Source organism: Monodelphis domestica, chromosome 2 (genome assembly GCF_027887165.1).
Source record: "Monodelphis domestica isolate mMonDom1 chromosome 2, mMonDom1.pri, whole genome shotgun sequence".
Classification (NCBI taxonomy): Eukaryota; Metazoa; Chordata; class Mammalia; order Didelphimorphia; family Didelphidae; genus Monodelphis; species Monodelphis domestica.
In genome coordinates this window covers 452,355,005-452,381,676 of record NC_077228.1, presented here as the reverse complement: position 1 = coordinate 452,381,676, position 26,672 = coordinate 452,355,005, and the positions used below count along the sequence as shown (strand labels likewise).

The 26,672-nt window shown below is 37.7% G+C and overlaps 1 protein-coding gene across 34 annotated transcripts in view; it reads right to left on the bottom strand.

Moving 5' to 3' along the window:
- AFDN (afadin, adherens junction formation factor) overlaps positions 1–26,329 on the bottom strand; it is a 184,250-nt gene extending 157,921 nt beyond the window's left edge. For 13 of the 34 annotated variants that reach the window (XM_056819023.1, XM_056819030.1, XM_056819031.1 and 10 more), the window contains exon 1: positions 25,588–26,328. In XM_056819023.1, coding sequence (XP_056675001.1) covers positions 25,588–25,695 — 108 coding nt within the window. In that variant the 5' untranslated portion in view covers positions 25,696–26,328. Of the gene's footprint in view, positions 1–25,587 lie in introns of all 34 variants that reach the window. The other 21 variants (XR_008916722.1, XM_056819041.1, XM_056819050.1 and 18 more) reach the window with 4 other exon arrangements.
- Between the last annotated feature and the right edge of the window lie 343 nt (positions 26,330–26,672).

Below are 26,672 nucleotides of genomic sequence, written 5' to 3'. Positions count from 1 at the left end.
AAAATCCATATGTAACAAAAAATATGACAGTATCTCTTTTTGTAGTAGCAAAGAACTAGAAAATAAGTGGGGGAGGAGTTCATCAATTAAGGAATAGCTGAACATTTATGAACTACTTTTGTTCAGTTGTTTCAGTCTTTTACAGCTCTTGGTGAGCCCAATAGAGGTTTTTTTGGCAAAGACATTGGAGTGCTTTCCCATTTCCTTCTCCAGTTCAATTTAAAGATGAGGTAACTGAGGCATATGAGGAGAACTTACTTGCCCAGGGTCATGTAGCTAGCAATATCTGAGGCCATATTTGAATTCAGGTCTTTTTGACTCCAGCCCTGACTTTTATTCCAGTCACCTACCGCTATGATAGGCAATGACCCATTCTTAAGATGAAACTTGTCATTTACCTTCTGAAAGACAGGTGATAAACTTATATGCAGATTGAAAGACACTGAGGAGGGCAGTAAGGAAAATGGCCAGTACTTGACGGTTTTCCTTGATGCATATTTGTCATGTTACACAAGTTTTGTTTTTCTTTATTTTTCAATGAGAGATCTGAAAGTAGACTTCTGTTCACTAAAAAAAAGTAAAACTGGGCATAACCTGTATCAAATTGCTTACTGTCTCAGAGAGGAGGGAGAATTTGGTACAAACTTGAAATGAAAGAAAAACTAATGTTAGAAACTTTTACCATGAAATTGAGAAAAAAATATTGAAAGATTTTTTAATTGAGTTTAAATTTTAAAAGTAACCAAATGTACTCTAAGTAAATTGAACCATGTAGGCTTAGTCAATCCTTTGGGAAATAGTCAGATGTGGTTGATGGAAAGAACTCACAGGTTTGTGAATCTTATTAACATGGAGGAGTAGTGTTTATTCATGATTATGGGAAACTGACTTGATGCTGGCTTGAAGGGAAAAGATGACAGCTTAGTTTCCTACACTTTAAGTTCCTCAGGTAGCAGTGGGATATTTAGGTGAGACTATCTCAGATAGCTACAGATATGAGACTGGAGAAAAAGTGATATCAGACTAGAGATACAAATTTAGGACTCACCTACATACAGTAATTAAAGCCATGTAAAAAAAAAGACAAATGCCACAAGAAGTTAAGTATCAGAGAATGAATAAGTGGACAACAGGATGAGTTTTTCTACTCCCCATTTTGAAAATTAACATGTTTTATTAATGATTTCAAAGATGCTAAACCTAAAAAGTAGCAGAGAAATAAAATCAGATTTATTAAACTTATCAACCCCCAGACCAAGACAGATCACCTCTCACCTTTAAAAAATATATATTCTTAGGCTAGTTAATAATTTTTTCAATAAAAATCTAAATAGAACCTAAAAAGAGTCTAGAGCTTACTTCCAGTAGGTGGTCTCAAAAAACTGGAATTTGGATGCTATATTCTTCATCCATGGATCCAATGAATTTTGTTTCAAAAGGTATTGAAAAGAATTTCATAGTCTAAAGAACATGTTACCTCTTTCTTTCTTGTAGATCAATCAGTGTTGGCCTACTCAAATCCCATCCATCCTATCTCTAAAAATGAGACAATCTTACATTCTATGGGGAAGATAGTCTATTATCACAGGAAACAAAAGAACACAACCTACATGCCAAACATTTCTCATTGTTTAAATCTGTTTTTAATAAAGGAGAAAGAGTTTGATGAAAATGATGTAACATCAGGCAGACTGCCAAAGCAATATAACTTACTTATACAGCAAAAGTATACATGACTACTGGTTTGGTATTTTTCCCAAAAAAGTAGTTGTATATGTGTGGAGGTATATATGAATTTACAGAAAAACTGGTGAATATAATAGCAAAAGAATTAAATAATTTAACTGAAAAAAGCCTCAAAATCTTGAAAATGCATAATCACTACATTTCTAGTTGATGCTAATATTCATAGGAGAAAAAAATGTAAATGGCCCACTAAAATAAAAACTTAGCAAATCACTCCATCTGGGACCCCAGGCAAGTCACTTACTTTATATCTCAGCCTCAATTTCCTCATCTATAAAAAGAGAGCTGTTCTCATAGGTCTATTGTAAGGATCAAATGGGAAAGCATGCGCAAAAGTATTTTGCAAACCTCAAAGCATAATATAAATACTAAATATTAATATGTTTAAGAAATCTTTTTTTAATTAACTATTCCAAAATTTATCTTGTGGGTTCGCTCCTAATGAACTACCCTGACCAGCAGGGTCCCACAAAGGAAGGGGCTCACCTTTGTAATGGGACCGAGGAGAGATAGGGACCAAGAACCAGGGTGGAAATGAAAGACACCGACAAATCAGTGGTTGGATAGGGCAGGCAACCCCTATGATTTTCCTTAAGGCGGAAAATGAGGATAATGGAATACAAGGTGGTTGAGGAGATTAAGATAGAGAATGCAGGCCGAGATGGTCACAGCCTCCGGGAAGGAAAGGACTTGGGAGGAGAAAGAGAGAGAGAAACGGTAATCCTATCTAGGGAAAGAACCTTCCTAAAAAGAGAAAATTCCAGGGGTTGCCTTGCTTTTATTGATGAGGAGGCAGAGGGATGCCTCTAATCACGTAACAATTACATCACATATCTTAGACAATCATGATTGGGTGGTACAGTGGAGGGAACACCTTTTGGGCGTGTAGGACATAACCGCGCTTTCCCAGGCAAGTCTCCGAACATGTTAATGGACTTGTGTTGGGCAATAGGTCGGTGATCAGGTCAAGGTTACCTTCACAACCTTATTGGTAAAGCCTCATGCTTGGAGACACAGTAATAATACAGTCATCTATATTTCATAGATGTGAATATGCTTGGGATGCTACATATCCCACTCTCTCAATTCACAATAACTTTTTAATGAAGCCTTTAGACATTGTAGGTAAATGTGCCACCCCAACCCACAATAAAAGATCCAGTTACTTTCTAAAAAACATTGGAAGAGTCACACCTGTGACAAACTCCATTCAGATATCTATTCTTTTCCATTAATTGCTCCTAGCCTCAGATGAAGATAATAAATACATTGCCGGAAAATTAAATATAGTACTATTATTGATCTATAGACAAAAAAAAAAGTCTTTTAATCTACAAAGAAGTAATTTACAATTTGCCACACATACACACAAAGAAATGTCACCAGCCCTCAGAAGGTATCCCCAGACCCCAGGACCTGCTTCTATCTGAGCCAAGACACCTCTTCCACACCATCATCCATCCAGAGGAAGAACCTTAGGTGAAGACCTCCCCACCAAGCTGAAGCAGCAAGGCACACTGAGGGAGATAAGGAAGCAGCATGTACCAGGTAAGTCAAACCTTTGCCATTATTATCTCCTTTTAAAGCAAAACTCAGAAACCCAGGGAATAAGTAATGTCCCGACAGATCAAAAGGCCACCTTCCAACCAAGGCTCTAAGTCAGTGATGGTGAAGAGACCATGTGCCATGACCCACCCTACCCCCCTGCCACACCCCAGACAGGAGAGGGAGGGAAGCTCTCCTATTGGGCTGCATAGCAGAGGGGCAGATAAAGTGAAGAATGTCCTCAGGCTCATGGAGAGGGGGAAGGGAACAGCTCAGCTCCTAGTACCTCTGGCTTTCTTGTAACCAGTGCACATGCCCCCAGAGAGGGTTCTGCATGCCAAAGCTTCACCACCCCAGCTCTAAGTCCATCACTGAGGTGAGTAATCATCAGAAATAAAAGACTCCCACCTTCCTCACTACCTTCAAGATGACCAGATGACACCTGTGGGAAGCTATATTCAAGAACCACATGACAGACAGGGTCTCCCACAACCAACAGTAATGCTACTAGTTAGTCCCCAAAGACATCACCTGTGGAAGTGCTGCTGTAGAGCTAGGACCTGCCAACTATTTCCCATGATGTAGCCCCTAACTTTCTCAGCAGACACAGCTAACAAACACCAGAGAGAAAAAAAGTTAACTGGTTCAAAATCAGAAATGTATAATTTTATCTGTGGAAATTTTGTTTAAAAAAAAAAAGAGTACGTGAATTAAGGACACATGTAATACCCAGTAGAATTGCACATCAGCTACAGGAAGGGTAGGGGAGAGGGAAGGGAGGGAAAGAATATGATTCTTGAAATCAAGAAATAATGTTCTAAATCGATTCAATTAATTTAGAAAAAAATTTTTAAATGACACCAAACATCCAAAAAAAAAATAAAAGTACATCAATTACCATCATCTGTTTTACTGTTGTGCCCTAAGGACCATATAACCTTTTCAACATACTTGTTCCTGAAATTTCTTACATAGTTTATCTCCTTTTATAATCTGAAATGCTTGAAAATAGGGACTACTGTTCTATTTGTACTCCAACTGCTTAATATGTGTTGTGCATAATTTAATCACTTAATAAATTCCACTTTTAATTCATTGATTCATAATAGAAAGAATGCTGGACTTCGAGTGAGGAGATTCAGGTTCAAATTCTGTCTCAGTATTATACTGTGTGGGCAAATCACTTAGTTTCACAGATTTTGAGGTTTCCCATCTATAAAATGGGGATAATACCTATGCCACTTACTTCATATAGGCTTACAAGAAAAGACACTTCACAAATCTTAAAACACCATGTAAGTGAAATTTCATGTACATTCTATATCTATACCTATATCTATATAAAAGCAATAATATTTTTCATGATAAAAACTAACAAAACTCTGGCAATATAGGCTTCACCTTTTATCTTTTGAGTGATGTTATACAATATTTATCCATCTGAAAAATAGAAACTATTAATTATTGCATAATTTAAAAATCTAAAAGAGATTACCCTAAAAGAGAACTACATTTCCCAGGAGCCCACTGACTTCCCATCATTAAGTACTTCCTGTAGATAGGGGATATTAGGCAGGGACCTGGAAGATCCCAGCTCTTTACTTCCTGTCCCGAGCTTGATGGTGGTAAGGTGGGTGTTTGAACTGGCTGATCAGCCATGTTCTTTAGATTTGTACCCTCTTTATTCCTTGATTTCTAATGTTTTTTAATAAACTTCCGTAAAATATAATATTTTTATTAGAGATATAATTTTAAATGTTACAGTTAGTGACCAAGAAGGGACAAGAAACTCTTAATTTTTTTTTTCTTTTTTAAGCCATGTTTCTCCTGCCAAGACTTTTTGCCCACCCCACCTACCCTTGCAAACTCCAACTCTCTTTCGAGCGGCTGCATTTTTCTTTTCCTACTTTTTGCTGGGTTGCTTGCTCTCCCTACTGGATGGGCTACTTTTAGTCAGGCGACTCTTAGTGAAGAAGAGATAAACCGTTCCTCTCACCCAACTGCTGGAGTCCTCATTTCTCGTTCCTCCTTCCTTGTTCCTTGCTGCTAACTCTGGCCTTGCTGTTACTGCTTCCTCCAGCCCCTGACCCCAATCCCAGGTCCAGGCCCCCAGCAACTCTGCTCGTAATCTCCGGCCTCTGACCCAGATCGCTCATCCAACCCCAGGTCCCAGGCTGCTGGTAGCTGCCACTGTGTCTTCAGAATTACAAACCAACTGGTAAAAACTGGGGTTCTTTCCTTAGGAACGGGGGGGGGGGGGGGGGGGAAGACTGGAGAAGGAAGAGACTCTTCTGAACAGGAAGTTGATTACAAGCATGGTGTATTCTATGAAAGCGCAGTGCATACCTATTTCAAACCTACCATTCATGAGTGCACTGATCCTTTTACTTATCTTACCCGAGATTCAGGGGAGAAATTCATTTCCCTGGAACTCTTTGCCACTTGGGCCTGCCCAATTTGATATTCCTAAAACTCATGTTTTCTCTCGCTATAGGAGATTCTACAGTGCTAACAATAGGGATCTGAATTTTAGAAAAAGGAACTTTAAAGGGTCTGGAGGGGAAATTGTAAGCCTTTTCAGACTCCTTTTTTTTTTTTTACAAAAGTCTCTATCTTATTGTATTTTGCTGATTGTTTTAAGATTTTTGTTAAGTTCATATATTAATGTATTCAATACTATTCTGTTACACTGAAGCACTTTAATCTACTGTTTTAACTATTAGATATATTCTGTTACCTTTCCCCTATAACTATACTGAACAAAAAACTGTAAAGCCCATAAACAGCTTTTTCTTCCATTTTGCATTTGTTAAGTGTCACATAGATAATGGATAAACAAAACCTGGCTAGCAACCTTTGGAGAATTTAATGAGCCAAGAATTTAAATGGTAATTCTAAGGGGTCTTTAGAAATAATTTTAATTAACTAGTGGTTTCTGAATGGGTGATTTTTTTATATTTATATTAAAAAGAATGTTGTATTAAAGGTAGAGCAACAAAGAAATGTTCCTACCAAGGTCTTTCTTTGAAGTAGGAAGTCAAAAAGAGCTCCTGTAAAATTCTTCAGTTTAATTTACTTCTACCAGAATAATCTAGATTCCTTGGGGATGTTCTAGACCCAAATAAGTTTTACTTTGTTTAAAAATATATTTGCCAAGGTTGAAAGATTTGCTACGTCTGTAAAAATTATGACAAATATCCATCAGTTCATAGTTTTTTTTGTTATACAGCAACTTATATGAAATGATAGTGGGATTGCTATTGTAATTAATTGGGCTATTGTGAATTTGGGGAACTTTGGTGCTCCTTTAAAGACAACACGGCCATCCAATGCAGCTGAGGAAGTCTCCAGGTGTAACGGCTTTTCGTACCACTGGACTCAGGCTTCCAATGCCGAGAGAGTGGGACTGTCTCTGTGCATAGACTTTTCCACTTAAATCTCTTTCACGCACAAGTATCTTTGTGCACACTCATCTTTGTGCATACCGTTTTATTCTGAAAATCATTTGTACTCACACAGTGGTTAAGTTAAAAAGGAAATGGATCTCTTCTTTTGGTGAGAATATTTTTCTTTAACTTTTTTTGATTTTGCAATAATATAAGTTTAAAATATATTTGCTATAATGTTAATGCATACCCAAAAGCTTTAGACTATGGAAACCTTCCATTTATTGATAAAATTTATGGGACTTTGCTTAATGATTCTGTCTGATTCCAGGGCAAGAGAATATAAAAAGAGCCATTGCACAGTGCCAAAGAAGCACAAAGCTAAATTGCATAGTGCCAATCGAGCACAAGGTCAAAGAGACCAACCAATTCCGATGGGATTGATAAAAATTTTGAGTCATGACAAGAGGACTTGAACTTGTTTTGAGGTTCGAGGTTGAGGCTATTTAAAATGTGTTAAAGGCAGGTCTTCCTTGCTCCACATTCTACCAAGTATCTCAAATTTGGCTCCTACCTGGCTCCTATAATCTAGTCCCTTTTCTGTCTTCCATGGTGTGACAAACTTTCTATAGTTCTGGCTGCAGACTGGGTAAATGCATAATTGCTTAAATAATTTTAATTGGGCCCTGATTCAAGGAAGCATTATAGATGTTTTCCTTTATTTAGAGTTTTTACACAAAAGACTTTGATAGTCTATATTTCATCCAGAAATTATTTTTTTATTTGGATTCTTTTATATTTTTTATTTCTCTTGCCAATTGATTTATACACCTCATAACTTAGCCATGCATCCCTAAGTGATCCCTGTGTTTTTCAATCACCCTCTTCAGGGGGGTATGTATAATTATTATTATTTTAAATTGAAAAGTTTAAATTCCTTTTGAGAGTAATTTTAGAATAAGAAACACTCTACCTCTCCAAATCCAGAAAGTGAACTGTTTGGAGAAGGAACCATTAAGATGCCTGCACAGACCAAACACTGTACCAGAAGATCCAGAGTGAACTTTGGGATGTGGTGATTTGAGCTGTGTGGGGTTGAATGTATTTGTTTTGTATGTATACTCTTATGCCAAAGGGAACTTCCCCCTAACTGGCTTTTTGTCAATGCACCTAGAAATCGCTGATTTTGTTCTCTTTTCCTATTATCCCCAAATTATTGTAATTTCAAAGGTGGCTATGTTTACAAGATCCACTGGAGAGACCAGTCTTTCACAGATCTCAGGGAGGGAATGTATAATTGAAAATCTATCACCCCCAAAAAAAAGAACTACATTTCCCAGGAGCCCACTGACTTCCCATCATTATGTACTTCCTGTAGATAGGGGATATTAGGCAGGGACCTGGAAGATCCCAGCTCTTTACTTCCTGTCCCGAGCTTGGTGGTGGTAAGGTGGGTATTTGAACTGGCTGATCAGCCATGGACACATGGCTATTTTGCACCCTCTTTATTCCTTGATTTCTAATGATCATTAATAAATCTCTTAAAAATAATCTTTTTATTAGATATTTAATTTTTACATTATGATTGTTTGCAAGACAGATAACCTTTCTTCAACAAACAAAATTGCTACCACATGTGGCAACAAATTGGAAAATGAAGGGTTGTCTCTCAATTGGGGAATGGCTGAAAATATCATGGTATATGATGGTACTGTAATACTATTGTGCTTTAAGGATTGATGAACAGGGGTTGTCTATGTGAACTGGAAGAACTTCAACGAACTGATGCAGAATGAAATGAGCAGAAACAGGAGACCATTATACACAGAAAACTGGAACACTGTGGGATGATTAAATGTAATAAACTTTACTACTAGTAGCAATACAATAACCCAGGACACTCCTTAAGGACTTATGAGAAAGAATGCTATCCACATTGAGAGAAAGAACTGTGGGAGTAGAAACACACACACAAAAAAAAATATGTGACTAAATCACTTGTATATATGGGTATGATTTGGAGTTTTGGCTTTAAAAGACTGCTCTACAGCAAAAATGAATAACATAGAAATAGGTATCAAGTGATAACATTTGTACAACCCAGTGGAATTGCTTGTCAGCTCTAGGAGGGGGAAGGGAAAAGGGGAGGGAAAGAAAATGAATCATGTAAACGTGGAAAAAATATTTTTAAATAAATAAAATAATTCAGCTTAAAAAAAAAGATATTTGCCCAGGAACACTAAGTTAAGTGATTTTCCCCAAGATCACAAAGCTAATATTTGTCAGAGATGGTACTAGAACCTTTGAAGGCTCAGCCTCTAGCCACAACACTATGTTATGCCACCAGTTTCTATTGTATTTGCTTTTTAAAAAAGATAAGCCACCAATATCTCCTGTTTTCTTATCATAGATTATTTTCCAAAAAATACTTGTCAAATTCTTAATTCATAAATCCATGTTGCCATGTACCAACATGAACCATTTCTATTTTGTAGAACACATAACAAAGATAATCATTTGCTTATGGAATTAATTCAAATCAATTCATCTATAATATTACCATGCCTCTATAGTATTACTGTTCACATATTAAAACACATCAAAAAATTTTAACATTTTAAGTATAAGAAGTTTAACCTCAAGCCAGATCTTTTTAAATATTTAATATTTTAAAATTTTAAAGAGAAATCTTGAAACAACATGAATGAGATTTGAAATTCCCCATTAAGCTTTTCTTGGTCCATTCTTTCAAAATAATAATGAAAAAATAATAAAATTTTAAAACCTCAGTCAGGAAGCTAAAAGTTGGCAATAGGAACACACTGCTATAGTAGACTAAACAAAAAACCACGTCTGGACTTAAAAAAAAAAAAGAATTAAAAAGATGTCTAAGCATTTAACTTGGTAACACTGTCCATGGTACTCTAGTAGGCTCATCTTCTTAAATAAAAGTATATGCTTGACTGATGAAGAAATAACTCATTCAAAAATTCACTCAGAAAGAGAAATTCTAACAAAATAAAAGTATTTTCCTCAATGTCCCAGGAAGTTTCTACTTCTTCATCACAAATCATCAAAATAGTTTAGTTGACTAAGAATTAGCTAAAAAAAAGTAAATTACACTCAGGATAATTAAAGACTAAAATTTACTTAAACTACAAAATGACTGAAAAGCTAAACAAAGAAACCAGTTAATTCCCTTCATACTGTCTACACTAATTCAATCATAAATCATTGATACCAAGTCTTTTTTTTTTTAAGGAAGAAAACATTAAATAATTCACGTAAATTCATTATTTTCAGCATTTTGCAGCTTAAATCCTTTTTTATTGGTCTTTAAAAAAAAATTCTCATCTGTTATCGATGGCTTCTTTTATCTGAAATTTCCCCAAATCTGAATTCTAATTTGGCTATCAAGTTAAAGTATGTTTCAGGAAAATGGATAACATCTAATGGTGAGAGTCCTGAAGCTTGCACGGTTGGAGAGGAAATAAACAAAATAGCTACTCCACAGGACAGATGTTTTGGTGCCAGTCAAAACTAGTTTGGGGGACCTAAGGGGACACACAAGTCCCCAAAAGCCATTATCCCACATTTATACAACACCAATACAAACATCCTACTCTACTTCTAGGAAAACACCTGGCATCATTGTTCTTAGCATTAAAAAAAGACACTAAATCATTGTGGTCCAATTCAGGTTCTGAATGAGAATAAAGGAATGAACAAATCCTTCTATTTCAACTAAGCTGTACCACCTTTCAACTTTAAAAACAAAACAAAAAACACTGCTTCTTGCAAATAAAAGCAAAAGTGGTCGAAAATATAAACAAATGTGAGTCAATCTCAAGAAATATCTTGAAATTCAACCTCCCATTATAATTTGACAACTTAATTGAAATATAAATGTAAATTTTAAAAACTATTCCCAGTAAGGGAGATAGAAATCTTGCTAAGGTTTAAAGAACATAGCCAATATTTCTAGTGTGAGATCATTTTTTAAAAGCAAAAATGGTCACTCAACAAGGTTGAGAAAATTATAAATGAGTTCTTACATATGTGATTCTAAGATCTCTATAGCTTTATATGCATAGAACTAGATTATCATTTTACCCTTAAAAATAGGTATTATTCAACTAAGAGGAAAGGGGCCTTTTTTCCTTTCTTTTTTTTTCTCTGAGAGTTGAGATGGACTTACATGGCCTTATCTTCAAGGTCTTGCACATACTAGGTCCTTAAAAGTTTTTCTAGAAATGAAAAATCACTGCAATCAATAATCTCCTATATTTCTTATAATACCTAATAGCTTATAAAACATAACAATCTCATTTAAGGCACACAACAAATCCTTTTGAGACAATTCTGTGAAGTAAACAGAGCAGAAGAAATAGGTTCAGAAGGTAGTAAGTCCTTTAACCAAGGGCATTCAGGTGATAAGATGATGCCAACACCTTTCTCATCAGCTTTTTCTTTTTCTCTTAAACCCTTACCTTCTGTCTTAGGACACTGTCTACTAACATTTGCAGTCAATACACTCATATTGACCAAAAATTATTAAATATTAAAAAGATAACATTGCAAAAGAAAAGGGCCAATTATTTTCAAGCAAGATATTGCTATAACTGGAAAATCCAACTTTTTTTTTTCAACAAACAGAAATTATTAGGGACAAGATTTTTTAACTATATTTTAAAATCTGCACATAAATTTAAAAAATTAAAAAATAAATAAAAACAAGGGTATGAGGGGAAAGCTTTTTTCAGGAAATGGAACAGGTAATGATTTTGGAGGGAAGTGTAATGGGGGGGAAATGGAGTCTCCCCCCTCCCCCACTACTTAATTCAGAACTAGAGTGTGGTAGAGATGGAATGGAGCTAAAAGGTAGAGAGAGAGGACAGATTATTTCTCCCCTCTCTTTCCCTAGTAACCCATACAGGCTGTCTTCAGATTCCCAGACAATAATTTCTTGAGAAACTGGGTTGAAGTAAAATCCAGAACTCAACTGCTTCTTCTTCCTTGGGGAGGAAATATAGTTCTCCTCCTCAAAGCTTCAGATCCCTCTCTAAATATTATGAACAGGCACTTGATCTATAGAAACAGTTATTTATTCTTGAGGAACACACAAAAGGTAGGGTAAGTGAAATTGTGGGATAAGGTAATGGGAAAGTGGGAAATAGGAAGTCCCTAAAGATTAACAATTGAACCCCTTCTCCCCAAATCCTGTGGGTTTTGCCTGCCTGACCCTCTGTGTGTAGAAATCTTCCTGGGATAGATAGCTTTATGGCAAAGTCCTATCCACTCCTGTTGTCTTCCACTGGATTCAGGGGGTCTGGATTCACAGAAGGATGATCAAGACTCAGAGGTTCTCTCAGACCAACCTCTCTGGAGGGCTCCCCAAAGAAAAGTGAGTTAACTGCTCAGATTCTCTCAGCTCCTTAGCTCTTTCACTAGAATTCTCTGTCCTTCCTGCCCTTCCCCCACTCTAGTTGGTCTTCCCACATATGAATCTGCTTTCCTCTCTTACAGAAGCCAAGGAGTCTAAGAGGTTGAGATATAAGGGGAGTGAATTCCAGGGATGATTAACATTCTAGGGAAAGGCATGGAAGAAAGGAGAGGAGTCCCACATACAAAGAGCAGATAGAGGCCAATTTGGGAAATTGTACAATAATGGAAAAATTGCATGCAATGATGTCAGAGAGGTGCTTGGAAGAGCTTTCAATGACTTGTTAGTTCTGTATTTTATCCTAGAGGCAATAGTGAGCCCTTAAGCAATCTTGAATAGAAGAGAAAAACAGTCAGATCTGTGCCTTTGGAAAACTGTAGCAGTTATGCATTAAGAGAGGCTTGGAGAGAAAAGAGGCTAAAAAGCCAAGAGGAGGCCATGTCAAAGAGTCCTGATCAGAGCTGATGAGGGCCTCAACTATAAGAGTAACTACATAAGAAGTGAGAAGGAGATAGATAGGACAGTATAGATACTATAAAGGTAAACTTGACAGAACTATTGTAACTTATTTTCTATGAAAGGTGAGGGAGATTATGCACAGGTACAATTGTTAGCATGGATGATCAATAGTGCAGTGTCACCCTCAGTTCTGGTTTGAAATATCTAGGTGGAAATGCTCAGCAGCCTGTAGGTAATGGGAAGTCATAAGAAAGGTTAAGACTCAAACTGATAAAATCACCAAGAGAGCTGTCAATCTGTCTAGTGATTCTCCCAGCAGTATTATTTCAAAATTGCAAAAAATTGGAAGCAACCAACTGTCCAAGAATAGGAAAATTATGGTATTACTATAAAAGAATAATACAATTAAATACTAGGAAACATAAGAAATAAATTTAGCAAGACATTTATGAAATGAAAAATGAAAAAAATCAGAATTGCAAACAAGAACAGAGTACAATCTTTACCAGTACCAGCAAGAGGAAAAAATTTTAAAAGAATTAATGGACAAAGAATCCTGATAGAGACTAAGAGATGACTAAAGTGACTAAAAAGTTAATACTTTATTCATTGAAATTAAATGTAAATACTTGCAAAGTTTATTCAGTTTTTTACCATGTATTGAGTAAGTACCCACATGATGTATGGAGGCCCTGGAGATAACCATTAAAAATAAAAATGGCCCTCCAGGAACTTGCATCATATGGAGAAAAACAACACACACACACACACCCCCCAAAATTTATAGGAAATAGACAAAAGGAGGGATGGGACATTAAGAACTGGGGGCGGGGAAAATCAAGACAGATTTCCTGTAGGAGGCTATGCTTTGAAGGAAGTTAGGGATTGAATTTTAAGAGGCAAAAATGAGAAAGACTGCATTCTAGGCATAAAGGCTTGTAAAAAGGAGATGTAATGTGTAGAAACACGGAATAACAAGCAAAGCTACTTGGTTGAAATGGAAAGCATGAAAGAGTGCTGTACAACAAACCTGGAAAGGTCACTTGGAGTCAGATTTTTAAAGGGAATTAAAAGTCAAACTAAGGATGATTTTGAATTTTATCTTGGAGACAAGAGGGAACCATTGAAGCATCTTGAATAGAGGTAAGACTTTTGCTTTAAGAATATCCATTTGATAGCCATGTGAAAGATGAATTAATGAGAGGAGGGATGACAGGCAGGAAAATCAATCAGGAACCTAGAGCAATAGTCCAGATGAGTGGTAATAAATAAATTGTGCTTGGGTTAGTTTAACATTGTTTATAATGAGTAATTTTAGTTATGTGTGTATAACAGGTACAATAAGTGTTTTAATGGCTTTTTAATACTTAAATTCATTCAAGATTTTTAATTCACATTTTAAAATAATTTTTTATGTATTTTCGATTTTCTTTCTCTATTAAAGGCTACAGAATTCAAAGAAACAAGAACAAAGAAAAAGACAAAGTCATTTGTCAGTTATGTTGAGAAATCTATTTTTTTCTAAGTACCAGTTGACCTAGAGGGGCATCTGAGATTTCTTCCAATTCTTGAGATCCTATAACTCTGTAATGGGCCAAATAGATAAAGATAAGATTAATTTTTAAATTCCACATTTAAATTCTGAACTTCTACTGGCCCTGCTAACTCTTGAGATTCTGTCAACCTACCATTGAGAATATCTAAAAAGAGCAGAACAATCTATAACTGCCTTTAATTCCTCATCACCAATTCATGCTTTAATTTCCAATTTACTGAAATTACTCTCTCAAATTTCTGTTTCTTATACCCACAGCAATTACATTTAAGATCCCTTTATTCTGGAAAACCCACCCATTCTTTGCTTTCTATGACAATTTTCCTATGACTACTATTTATTTTGCTGCCTCAGCTTTTTTTTTCTCAGATCCCTAGATGTAAATCTTTCCTAAAAAGTCTGTCCTCCCTTAGTGGTAATCTACTTCAAAAGGTTAAATTATAATTTCTATGGGGATTAAATCCCATATATATTATCTCTAACCTAGTAAACATGTCCTGAGCAGGGAATTTTTTTTAAAATTTTGCTCTTATATCTGCCCTTCACATACTAAAACTCAGAAAATATAGGTTGGATTGGACTGAATATGTCCTCAAATTCTTTACATAGAGACAGGGAATTTTTAGGTGCCTAAATGGGAATCTCTATATGTATGCTGCATAGCATTTTGATTTCTAACATCTAAAACCCAACTGATTATCTTTTATCTTAAAAAGTGTTTCTCTGACTTCACTATTTTTTATCAAAAACATCACAATCATACCAGTTATCCAAAATTACAACCTACAACCTCAGGATCATCTTTAATTCCGCTTTCCTTTCTCTTCTATGTGAAATTGGGTATTAAATGGCATAAATTTTCTCCTTAATATTCTTCCATTACATTTCCTGGAACATCCAAAGACCTTCATTACTTCTCGTTTCAAAGTCATGAAGATCTCAGACTTCAAATCCTGACTCAGACACTCACTAGCTATGGCAAGTCACTTAACTTTTGGTTTCTTCATTTGTAAAATGGGATAATAGCACCTATTTCATAGGACTTGTGAGAATCAAATGAAACTGTAAAATACTTTGCAAATCTTAAAGCACAAATATCCTTATTATAGTTTTATCTTCACCATTTCTCTCTATAAACCCTTCTCTAATCTATGTAGCCTGTCAGGTTAGTCTTTCTGAATTGACATGTCAAACTTAGAATTTTTCAACAGTTCCCAACTACCCACAACTAATGCCCAAATTCCTTAACATTCCCTAACATCTATTTTATAGTAAAAACTAAAAAATACATAGCTTTCACTTACACAGATTCCATCATCCGTGATTTGTCTTTGCTGATGACACTCCTAGCTCCTCCCCCCATCTCCACTTAGGAAATTCTACCCAGCCCTCAAAACCCAGAATGTGTACTGAAAAGTAGCTTGAAAGAATCTCAGCTCACTCATTAAGGTCACTGCTACCTCTAAAATTCTGTTTCTTTGTCACCTTGGACAAGTCACTAAATTTTTCTAGGTCCCAGTTTCCTCAGCTTCATGGTTTAGCCTCTAAGGTTCCTCTCTTGCCCAATTTTAGAGTTTTCTAATTCTAGGATGTGAAGAAATGAAAAATATTCAAGAAATGCAAAAAGCAACAAAAAGCTGAGGACAAAAGGTTTAAAGAGATATAGTGGAGAAAAGCACAGACTATCTGGTCAGGACTTGGGTTCCAATTCTCCCTTAGGAGCTGGGGTGGGGAGCTAAAGTTATTAGTTGTTTAACTTCTCTGGACCTGGTTTCCCAAGTGTAAATGAGGGCCATTTTAACTAGAAAGCTTCTGAGGACCCTTTTGGCTCTAGATCTAAGATCCTACATAATATGAAGCCCTGAAGTCAAATTTGTGAGTCCATGGTCTGCAAAAGGATAGAAAATTAACAAAAGATTTTTAAAAATCACTCTTATAAATGGTTACACATCCTTTACTCTGGACAGATGTCTCACAAAACATTAACAGCATATATAAATAGCAGGCACCTGAAGTACATATCAACTCTCAAAGTAATTCATCCTTGAAGCCTAGGTCTAGTCTGATCACAGAATAGCTCCAGTGACCTCTAATTATTCCCATGATCAAATATAAAATCCTGTCTTTTTTAAAAGACTTCAAAACTTGGTCCTGTCCTACCTTTTCGGTCTGCTCACACCCTACTTACCTCCACGTACATTATGATTCAGACACTGGTCTGTCTCCTTGCTCTTCCTTAATACCACTCCATCTCCATTTTTTTAAAACCCTTACTTTCTGTCCTAGCATCAATTCTAAAACAGAAGAGTAGCAAGAGCTAGGCAGAGTAAAGTGATTTGTCTAGGGTCACACAGGCAGTGCCTGAGGCCAGATTTTAACAGCAGCTTCTCCCAACTCCAGACCTGGAGCTCTAACCACCACACTACCTCTAACCACCATACTACCTTTGCTGCCTGAACACTCCACCTCTTTTTTCCACTGGCTGAGCCCCATGCCAAAGCTACAAAGTTCACCATCCTTGAAATCTCTGCCTCCTAACTTCTCTGGCCTCCATCAAGCCATAGCTAAAACCTCACCTTTGGCAAGAAGTCTTTCAAATATCCTTCAATGTTAGAGATTATCTACAATTTATCATGTGCATATCTTGTTTGTAGATAGTTTCCTGTTATAATGTGAATTACAAGAGGGCAGGAGCAGTTTTTGCCTTCTCTGTATCCCTAACACTAAGCACAGGATTTAATAAATCCTTACTGACTGAACTTGAGTAATTTTGATATTTTTAAATAAATGTATTTTAATGTTCCTATCATTGTTTCCACATAACAGAAGTAAACTGGGATACTTGCCAATCATACCTAAAATATCCAATTTCAATTTGAAACAATTTTCATTTATGACTGACAATTGCAAATGAAATATGAAAACTAAAAGAATCCCTAAAATTCTCATGTAAGATGTTTATAGTTAAGGAAATTTTTTCCATGTTTATAAAATTTCAAATAATGTTTCATCTTATTGAATGTGTATTAAGTTTTCTCAGTTAAGCAAAATTACAATATATCCTTCAGAATGAGGTTTGATATTTGCTGTGGCCAGATGAAGCTTGTATAATATAAAGGCTTAGCCAGGTGATTTGGTTTAGGCAACCAGACACCCAGCTGGCTGTCAAACATCTGTTTGCTTCAGTCCAGCTGTATAACACAACTCTTGAGAGAAAGCTTCTGCACATGAGCACAAGTGCTCGTGCTTTGGCAGAATGCTCACACCTGCCTGTCAACTAGCATATGTGGATTCTGTCTAAGCCTATAGCACTGGTTCTCAAGACTCTGCCAGGTTACTGCTAGTTAACATACCCAGATCAGAAGAGAAAAAATGGTGTTCACTTTTCCAAAGGGCAAAGGTCATCTGCACTAGACTGGTCTATTCTTCATTGTCATGTCACCTTGTAGGATTTTTCTAGCCTTTGAAGTCCCTTTCTCAACCTTGGAGGTCTGTTTTAGAACCTAATCCAAGAAGCCTTTCCAGATATTCTCTCTACCCAACCCCACCATAAAAGAGATCCCCCCTCAAACTTCTCATAATTCTTTAACCCTTCCTTTTATCATTGAGTACAATGCTACATGAAGTCCATCCAAGTTTGTATTCTTAAAACACCCTGGGCAGTAATGCTTAATGTCTGTTTAAAAAAGCTGACAACATATGTACATTTTAATCAATGACCCATGGGCATTTATTTATAATGCCCTCCCCATATCAAAACACATCAAAGTTAACAAGTGCCAATCCAGAAACTCAATTATCTAAACAAAAACTAGCACAGACCCAACCCTAAAAATTTTTAATTACAAAATCATATCTAACTTTAACTATAGGATGTTAATCATATTTCCTTTAAAAAATAGTACAGATAAAGCTTGTTAACTTGGAAATAACACAGAACTACCAAAGTAGTCAGAAAAAAAAAACACTTTAATCAGACACTAGGGATAAGTCCAATATTTGGCCCTTTACTTAGTCTGGCACCACAACTTTTACAGGGTCCACCCTGGACTGGGGACATTATCCCTGGGAATGCCAACCATGCTAGATGCCTCCAAGGAACAAAAGAATTTGGGGAACCTATATATATGGGGAGATCCAGGAACAGGAAAAGATGGGAGTGTCCTAACTATACAGACAGAATACAATCAAGCTTGGGAAAAGAATCTTAGCCAGAAGCAAGAGTGTAAGGGAAGGGGCTATTTACAAGGTATACTAAAAGGATGGTCCCAGCCCAGGTGGGGGTCTACTAAAGAAAGGGTCTCTGATAGGCTGGGGAAGACTACCTAAAATAAAAAGAGTGCTTAGCATATGCTTAGTTCCACCTAACTAGGATAGTCATTTACCTTAGGGTCCATTATTCAGTCTGAAACTACTAGCCTGAAATTCCCTCCTGGGTGGATTCTCTGGGGAACAAAGAACAAGTACAAGCTTTGGGGTCTCCAACTTACAAGCCAGTCCTAAAACTTGAGGTTCATCAGATCTTACTAGGCACAAGTTTGGGGCTTCTAGCTTCCATGTTGACAAACTCCATTTAAAGTTTTTTACATCACACTCATAATTGTCAAATTATTAACAAATTTATATTTCCCACTATTTCAAACATTATTTCCATACAAATATCACACAATAATGATAATACATGTATAACCCAGATCAAATTGCTTTCCAGTTCTGGTAAAGGGGAAAAGGGAGACAATTTGGATCATATAACTTCAGAAAACTTATGTGGAAATTTATTACATGTAATTGGCAAAATATCTTTATTTTTTAAAAATCAGGTAGTAATCTATTCTATTGTGTAGATTTTTAAAATACTCAAGAAATAATATCAAGAATTAGTACTTCTTTCTTATCCCTCTAACTACTTAAGCATTTCTTTCAATATCTTTTCCCCTAAATTCTCTCCCTTTCAAATTTCTCTATTACTGTGGTGGGTACCATCATGCCCCCAGTTCCCCAAGCTTGCAACCTAGGAATCATCCTCAGTTCTTCACTCTCTCACCACCCTATCCCCATATCCAATCTGTTGTCAAGATCTACAGATTTTGACATTCAGCATCTCTTGATTATCTTCTTCTCTCCTGATATGGGGTGCAGGTCCTTCTCACATTTGGAATACCTCAATAACCAAAATTCATCTCATCACATCTCTCCTCATTCAGTGGCTATGGTGATTTTCCTACAGCACAAGTAGTACCATGACCCCTACTCAATCAACTCTAGTGACTTCCTATCACCTTCAGCATTAAATATAAAATCCTCTGGAATTAAGACCTTCATAATCTCCTTTCAAATCCTCTACTACCCCCTCCCATACTCAATGATTCAGTTAATACTGGTCTACTGGCTATTTCTTTCATATGACACTCCATTTCTCATCTCCCAGTATTTTCAATGGTTGCCACTTTTGCCTGGAATGCTCTCTCCCCTTTCTCATAACCACCTCCAGATTTCTCTGGCTTCCTTTAAACCCCAGCTAAAATCCCACCTTCTAAAGGAAGTCTTTTCAGAACTCTAAAAACTAGTGTCTTCCCTTGGTTGATTACTCCCTATTTATCTTGTATATGGTTTTATGTATATATTTGTTTGCATGTAGACTCCCCATTAGACTATAAGCTCTCAGGAGGCAAGGGGTGCCCTCTTGATACCACACCCCAAGCTTAGCACAGTGCCTAGAACTATGTAGGTGCTTAATAAATGCTTAGTAACTGGCTCCTCTATAAGAGACCCATCCTTTCTCCATATTTCAGGAGTGAGAATGAGCAGATCCCTACATTACTACTGTGTATGCTTAACACTAAAAAAGTTAATTCTATTAAAGCCTATGACTTTTATTATTATAATGACTCAATTTTTTTCTTAACTTGATTTCTCATTCTTCTGAATAATTTCATTTTAAGAAACTATTAGTTTTATCAGTTTTCCTTAACTAAAAATTTTTTCATCAAAATTTTATGAAATAAAAATCAAAGTAAATAAGGTATATACTACATACAATAACATATAAACAAAAGCAAAACATTTCATGAGTCAAGATAGATAAGAAGGATTTATAATCACAAGAAGTTCTATTCATTAGCAAATTCTATTCATTAGCTGTCATAGTGAACCCAAAAGAGAAAAATAGGGATTCATCACAAATAGCATGGTTGAATAGCATAAAGCACTTCAATTTTCCAAATAGTTTCAAATCCTGGGAATCTATAGAATATTATAAAAGTCACTGCCTAGGGATAGCTCTAAAAGCTAAATTCAGCTTTAAGTCACTCAAATTACCTCACTTTAGGGCTTCCTACTCCACCTCAGCTGACAAAACCCCAAGTTATTTTTCACACACCTCCTCTCTATGGATTATGTGACTCACCACATTACTTCCTTTAATGCATAATCAGCTTTGCAATACAAAATACTCAGCTGTAAAAATATATTAGTACTGAACCAGGTGCTCATTTTGATTAAGTTATTTTTCCAAATTTAATGTGTAAAATGGGACAGGTTTACTTAATTATGTAAAATTACACTGAAACTTAAAAAGAACTCTAGTTTACCAGCCACCATTTAGTTAGAATTTTTAAGTATAATTTTTTTGTAAACAGGTAAAAAAAAAAACACCAAGTCAAAAATCTTTCCTTTGTGCAGGCACTGATTTTCAAATTCAATTAAAATTTTAAAGCAATAAATTTTGGGCAATCCCTCCCACTCAAATATTCCATAACACATGTAGAGGTAAACTTTTCTAAGGCTCTATATTCATCAATAAGAGAAAAAAATGACTATCATGAAGTTTCCAAATAAAATAATCTATGTAGTGAGAATTCAAAAGAGGAATAAGGTCTTAACTTTACATAATTGATTACATATAAGAAAAAGTTAACCAGAAAACCTTTAAGAGTCTTTGCTAAATTCTAGCTTCATACAGTAGTCAAGATATTAATTCATTTTAACTATTATCATTATTAAAATAATTTAAATTAAGAAGACTATTCATTTAAAGTCCAAAATAACATAAAATCCCAAGTGAAGTAAAAAGCAAAACTAGTTAATAATATATAAGCCAACTTATTTTTCCCTAAAATATCTTCCCAAGATTGACTTCACAAGCACAAAGAGAGAATAATCAGGGAACTCCTTCAAACTAAAAAGTATGAATGCAATGCTAAAAGCTAAGTAAACCATTGTCCCAAAGACTAGAATCTAAGAAACATCCCCAGCTAGTTAGTTATCCTAACCCTTGAACTGCCTAATTCAGTCAATAACCAATATTTTTATAGGGTTTTTTGGCCAGGAAAAAAAAAACCCCACTAGCTATTGGGCTTGAAGAAACTGCCAAGCCATGAAGGATGAATGGCCCTGGGCCATAATCAACCAGTAAAACCTGAGATATCATTTCTGACAGATATTTTACCTACCTGTCCACTAGAGACTCGACTGAGATCACCAATATAGCACTAAATAACCATCAAATAGTAATTTTCAACTTCTCCAGATGAACTAGGTCTGAACTTATGGCCCTAAAGAAAATGTTTTAGAAAATGAGTAATATGATCTATACTCTGCCCATGTAAATTACTAAAGGCCACCCATATAAAAATTCCAGGATATGTTTTAAGGCTAGTCAACTTATAAAATATTAAGCACTTAAGTACAGAATAAATTTAAATGTAATCTGAAGCCTTTCTTAAATCCACTAATAGGTTTAAGATTTTGGGGCAAAAATATCTACAAACACAATAATGACAAAACTGAACTATGAAGAATTTACGTTTAGCACAAATGATTAATTTATATAAATCCTGATTTCTAGTACTAAATTATTTTATTTAGAAATTATATAAAAGATACCCAAATATAATATAAAAGATACCCAAATTTTAAGACATTAGGGGAAATGGGAGGCAAAGGAGAAATAAAAAATGAGCCCCATTTTTCTGTAGTAAATAGACTGGTCTTTAAATTGTTTGCCTTGCTATAATTATTCTCCCTAAGGTTTACCCCAAGTAAGAAAAAACACCTGAAAAGCTTATACCACTTTTACTTTTAAAATTATCATCCATCCAAATAAATACTTGTTAGCTTGCAATAAAGTTTGCTGAATTAATTTTGTTTTCAAAACAAAAATTGTCTTCAGCTACACTGCCTTGTAAAACATTTGGTATGGTCTACAAATTTTCATTCTCATTTCTGATGTCATAAAACTGCCAAAGGAAAATTTCACACTTAGAAATTCCTATATTAAATTAAATCCTCAATATAAATGAGTAATCATTTAAGGCTTCATGGTAGTTTTGAAATAGAAAAACATTTTCTCAATCAGAAATGAAATGAGTTACATTAATTTTACAAATAATAAACAAATTTTGTACCTAGTATATAGAGTACCAAATCTGGAGTCAAAGGGTTTGATTGAGTTCAAAACTGTTCTGCTACTCTGTGTGGTCTTCAGAAGGTCACTCTATTTCTTAATTAAATATCTTCATTTAATACAGAAAATTAATTTTATGTTCTCATCCTTTAAAAAACATTTATAATCAATTAGTTTATAACAAAGCTCTAGTTTATTTAGAACCCTAACCTGTATAATTAAAACCATTCTGTTGTGCATGTAAGTTAATGAACTCCATGAATTAAAAGCACCCTTTCCATTAAAAATCTAGGTAATATTCTCTTAAAATACTCAGTTCAGGGGGCAGCTGGGTGGCTCAATGGATTGAGAATCAGGCCTAGAAGATGGGAGGTCTTAGGTCCAAATCTGACCTCAGACAATTCAGAACTATGTGACCCTGAGCAAGTCACTTAACCCCCTTGCCTATCCCTTATTACTCTTCTGTCTTGGAACCAATACACAGTATTGATTCTAAAAATACTCAGTTTAGGGACACAATAAAAAGATGGGCCTAGAAAATACTAATTGCTACAACCTATGCTGCAAGTCATCCAGTAAGGGCTAAGTCTTTTGGACTTCAATGCTGATAAATTCATAGAAATTCACTTTGGTGTAAAAAGAAATTGAAAAATGTTATTATTCATAAGTAAAATAATATTCTCATTTTGTAATAGAGGGCAAAGTGGAAGCAACAGAATCATATTAAAAAGATTTTTATTTAAAAGCTAAAAATAAGTATAATAAAATTTAATATATTTGAAAAAATTCGTGCAAATTAGAAAATCTGTCAAAATCGGGTTCCCAATTTATATTTTTCACATCCAAGAGAGCTGATTCAAATAACCATTTCCAAGATACTCCAATTCTACAATCCATGGACACTATTTACAATCTTCCAACAGGTCAAATAAACTATAAGTGAAGTGGCTGCACTCAGATAACAAAAACAATCTGAGAATTCAACCTTTTAAGGTTTAAGTCATATTTCTCAAATGAACTATTCTTGTTCACTTGAATGTCATTAAATTAAGTCTAATTTCCAACTGTGACCTGTTCTGGAAGGCCAATTACCTTTTTCTAGTCATTTCCAAAACTTTATTTCAATTTTAATATAATTTTGTGTCTAAAACTGCTATACAGTGTACTGTAACACTCTTTGAGTGGTCTTTATTAATAAACAACTACATTCGGGGCTAGGCCAAAAACAAGTGTTAATTTCCTTCTTTTCTCTGGGAACATACACATGATCAGCCTCCACCCTATGAGCAAGAACTATGCAGTCATGGACAACAGGAACATAACTTCTACCTACCAAACCCTCCCCCAACACTTTCTATCAAACTATACACTTTGACCTGCCAAAAGATGGGGGGGGATTGGGAAGGGAAGAGAGGCGGAGTCAGTGTTACGCATTTCTCTGGCAACCTAAAAGCATTCAATTGAGAACAAAGAAAACCACACCTTTTCCATTAAAAAAAAAAAGTTACAGGCTCTCTTTTTAGTGCTATCTCTAAACTCCCATAACTAAAAATCATGGTTATTTACTTTATACTAACCGTTGGCAACCTCGAAGTTTTCAAACCTACTAAGACAAAAAAAACTCAGCACTATCACGCCCTTTTAAAGTGACGCGGATACGGAATTTCAGAAAGTTCATTTTTAAGTACACCATAGCAGCTAACAGGCTGTAGTTATGAGAGGTTTAACCAATTCTGCAAGACACCAAAGAAACTTTCCACCTGGGGGGGCGGAGGTTAAGAATCCTTTCCTCGGGTTGATCTTTTACCTTGTTTTAACACTTGTTTTGTTATCTCAACTAAAGTAATATTTCTGATTGAAATACTTGTTGGCAGGTTGGCAATTCCCTGGTTTTCATGAGATGGAAGAAAAGGGACCTGGTTTATCTTTCACTTCCCAAATTTAGCTGTCCAAAACCGCGGACTGGTACAACATTCCAAGCTTTGAACCCCAGACCCGGGAACCCATCTCTCCAATCTACAGACATAATTCCCGTTAACTTGTGAGTTCCTCTGGTACCAACACAACACCGGGAGATGGGGGGGGGGGGGGGGGCAAAAAGAGAGGGTGGGAGGGCAAAAAGAGAAAGAGACAGAGGGGTGAGAGTATAGGAAAGAACGTGTTTCTCAAAAATGAGAAAAAGGCAAGATGCCTTTTCCAGTGCCAAGAAGAGCTAAGGGTTAGGCACAAAAAAGTGAGGTGAGGGAAGAAAATCGGGAAAATGATGAAAATGTTTTCTCGAGGCGCAGACACAGATACAAACAGACCGGTTAACTAGCAAGCCGGAGACCTAAAGTAAAGGAGTAAAGAACCATCCCACATGTCAGGTTCAAAGAAGAAAACGGAATGGGGGGGGGGGGGGAGATATGGAGCTTTTATGGGGGGAGGGACCTAGTCTTTTCATGGGTGGGGCAGAGAAGTGGAGGCGGGGGGAGGGGGGAACCTAGGGATTAGCAGAAGGTGGAAACAGGTGAATTCAGTTCGATAAATCTTAAATCCTTTTGACAAAGGAAAGGGGATTGAACTCCATAAATGGGGAAAAAAAACCATGGGTCACTTTCAGGGGTGGGGGCAGGTAGAGGTGACACCCGGGTCAGACGCTTGGAAGAGAAGGGGAAACAATGTCAGGTCACAGAGGTCTAGAATTGGGGGGGGGGGGGTCGAGCAGAATGGAAGGGTTAAGGAAAAGGTGAAACTCGGGTGGTTGGCTGGGGGGGAGGGGGGAAGCTGGATCCGTTTCAGGGGAGGTGTGCGGGGAGTCAAGTTTCCTGATGGGGGAGGGTATGGGAGGGAGGGGGTCCGAGTCGCCGCCTCCCACGGCCCGGCAGGGCGGCCGGGGCTTCCCAGTCCAGGGAGGCGGCGGGGGCGAGGGGCGTGAGCGAGCGAGTGAAGGAGGCGACGAGAGAGAAGCGGCGCGGGCGCAGGGGGCCGGACTCCGGCGGCGGCGGCGGCGGTACCGCGGCCTGCCGGGAGCACGGGGGAGCGGGGCTCTAGCTCGGGGGTCACTCACCTCGGTGGGCTGGCTAATCTCGAACAGGTCCAGCCGGTTCGCGTTCCAGTGGTTGATGATATCGGCCAGTTTCCGCCGCTCCTCCTCCCGGCTGCCAGCCGACGACATCCTCCTTCGCCTGGCTCTCAGTAGAGCCGAGCCGCTCCGGCCAACAACAACAACGCCGCCGCCACAACCGCCGCTAAGAGCTACGGGCTGTCGCCTGCTCCCCGGGGGGCCGGGCCGGGCCTGCCTTCCCCGTCGCCCCCCGCCCCCGTCCGGGTCTCGGGGCCACCCCCCTGAACTAGCGCGTCCCGCGAGGCCGATCCGCCGCCGGGGGGGGGGGGGGGTCGTCCCGCGGTTAAAGGTTGCGCCTCGCCCTTCGCGAGGAGAGGGAGAAAAATAAATAATCAAATAAAAGAGCTAGAGTGAGGAGGGGGGACCGGACGGCCCGACGCGCTCCGGCTCAATACGGTTCCAAGCTCGGGGTTGGGCTGCGGGTCCGACGTCCGCGCGCCGCTCTCGCCGGAGCTGGTGCCGCCGCCTCCTGCCTTCACCGCCGCCGCCACCGGCTTTCTTCTTTCACCCTCCCAGGTGCATCGAATGCCTGCCTTTTTTTTTCTTTCTCCCCTTTCCTTTTCCTTTTCCCTTTTCCCCCTCCCTCCCCACCCCTTTTTCGCCCCGGTGTGTGCGCCTCTGTGAATGTGTGTGTCTCCCTCCTCCGGTGTGTCTCTCACGCATACACATACACACAGCCGCACACGCGCTCTGGCTCGCGCTTTCCCGGCCCTCACCGTGCGCGCGCTCGCCCGATCGTCGCCGCACCCCCCTGCCCCCACCCCCAGCGCGCGTCCACCCGCCAGTCACCTCCCAGCCTCGCCGCGCGCGCCCGGTACCTCCGCGCTGTGTCCACTAGGTGCTGCTGGCAGCGAGCGAGCGGGCGGGCGGGCGAGCGGACGGGCGGGCGGGCGGCGCCTTCTCCTCCCCCACTTGGTCACGGGCTCACCCCTCGCCCTAGCCCGGGTGGGCTTTGCCCTCCTTCCACCACTCCCTAATGCTGGCTCTTGGGCTAGAGCCGACGATTCATGCAAGTGGGGTGCCTGTGT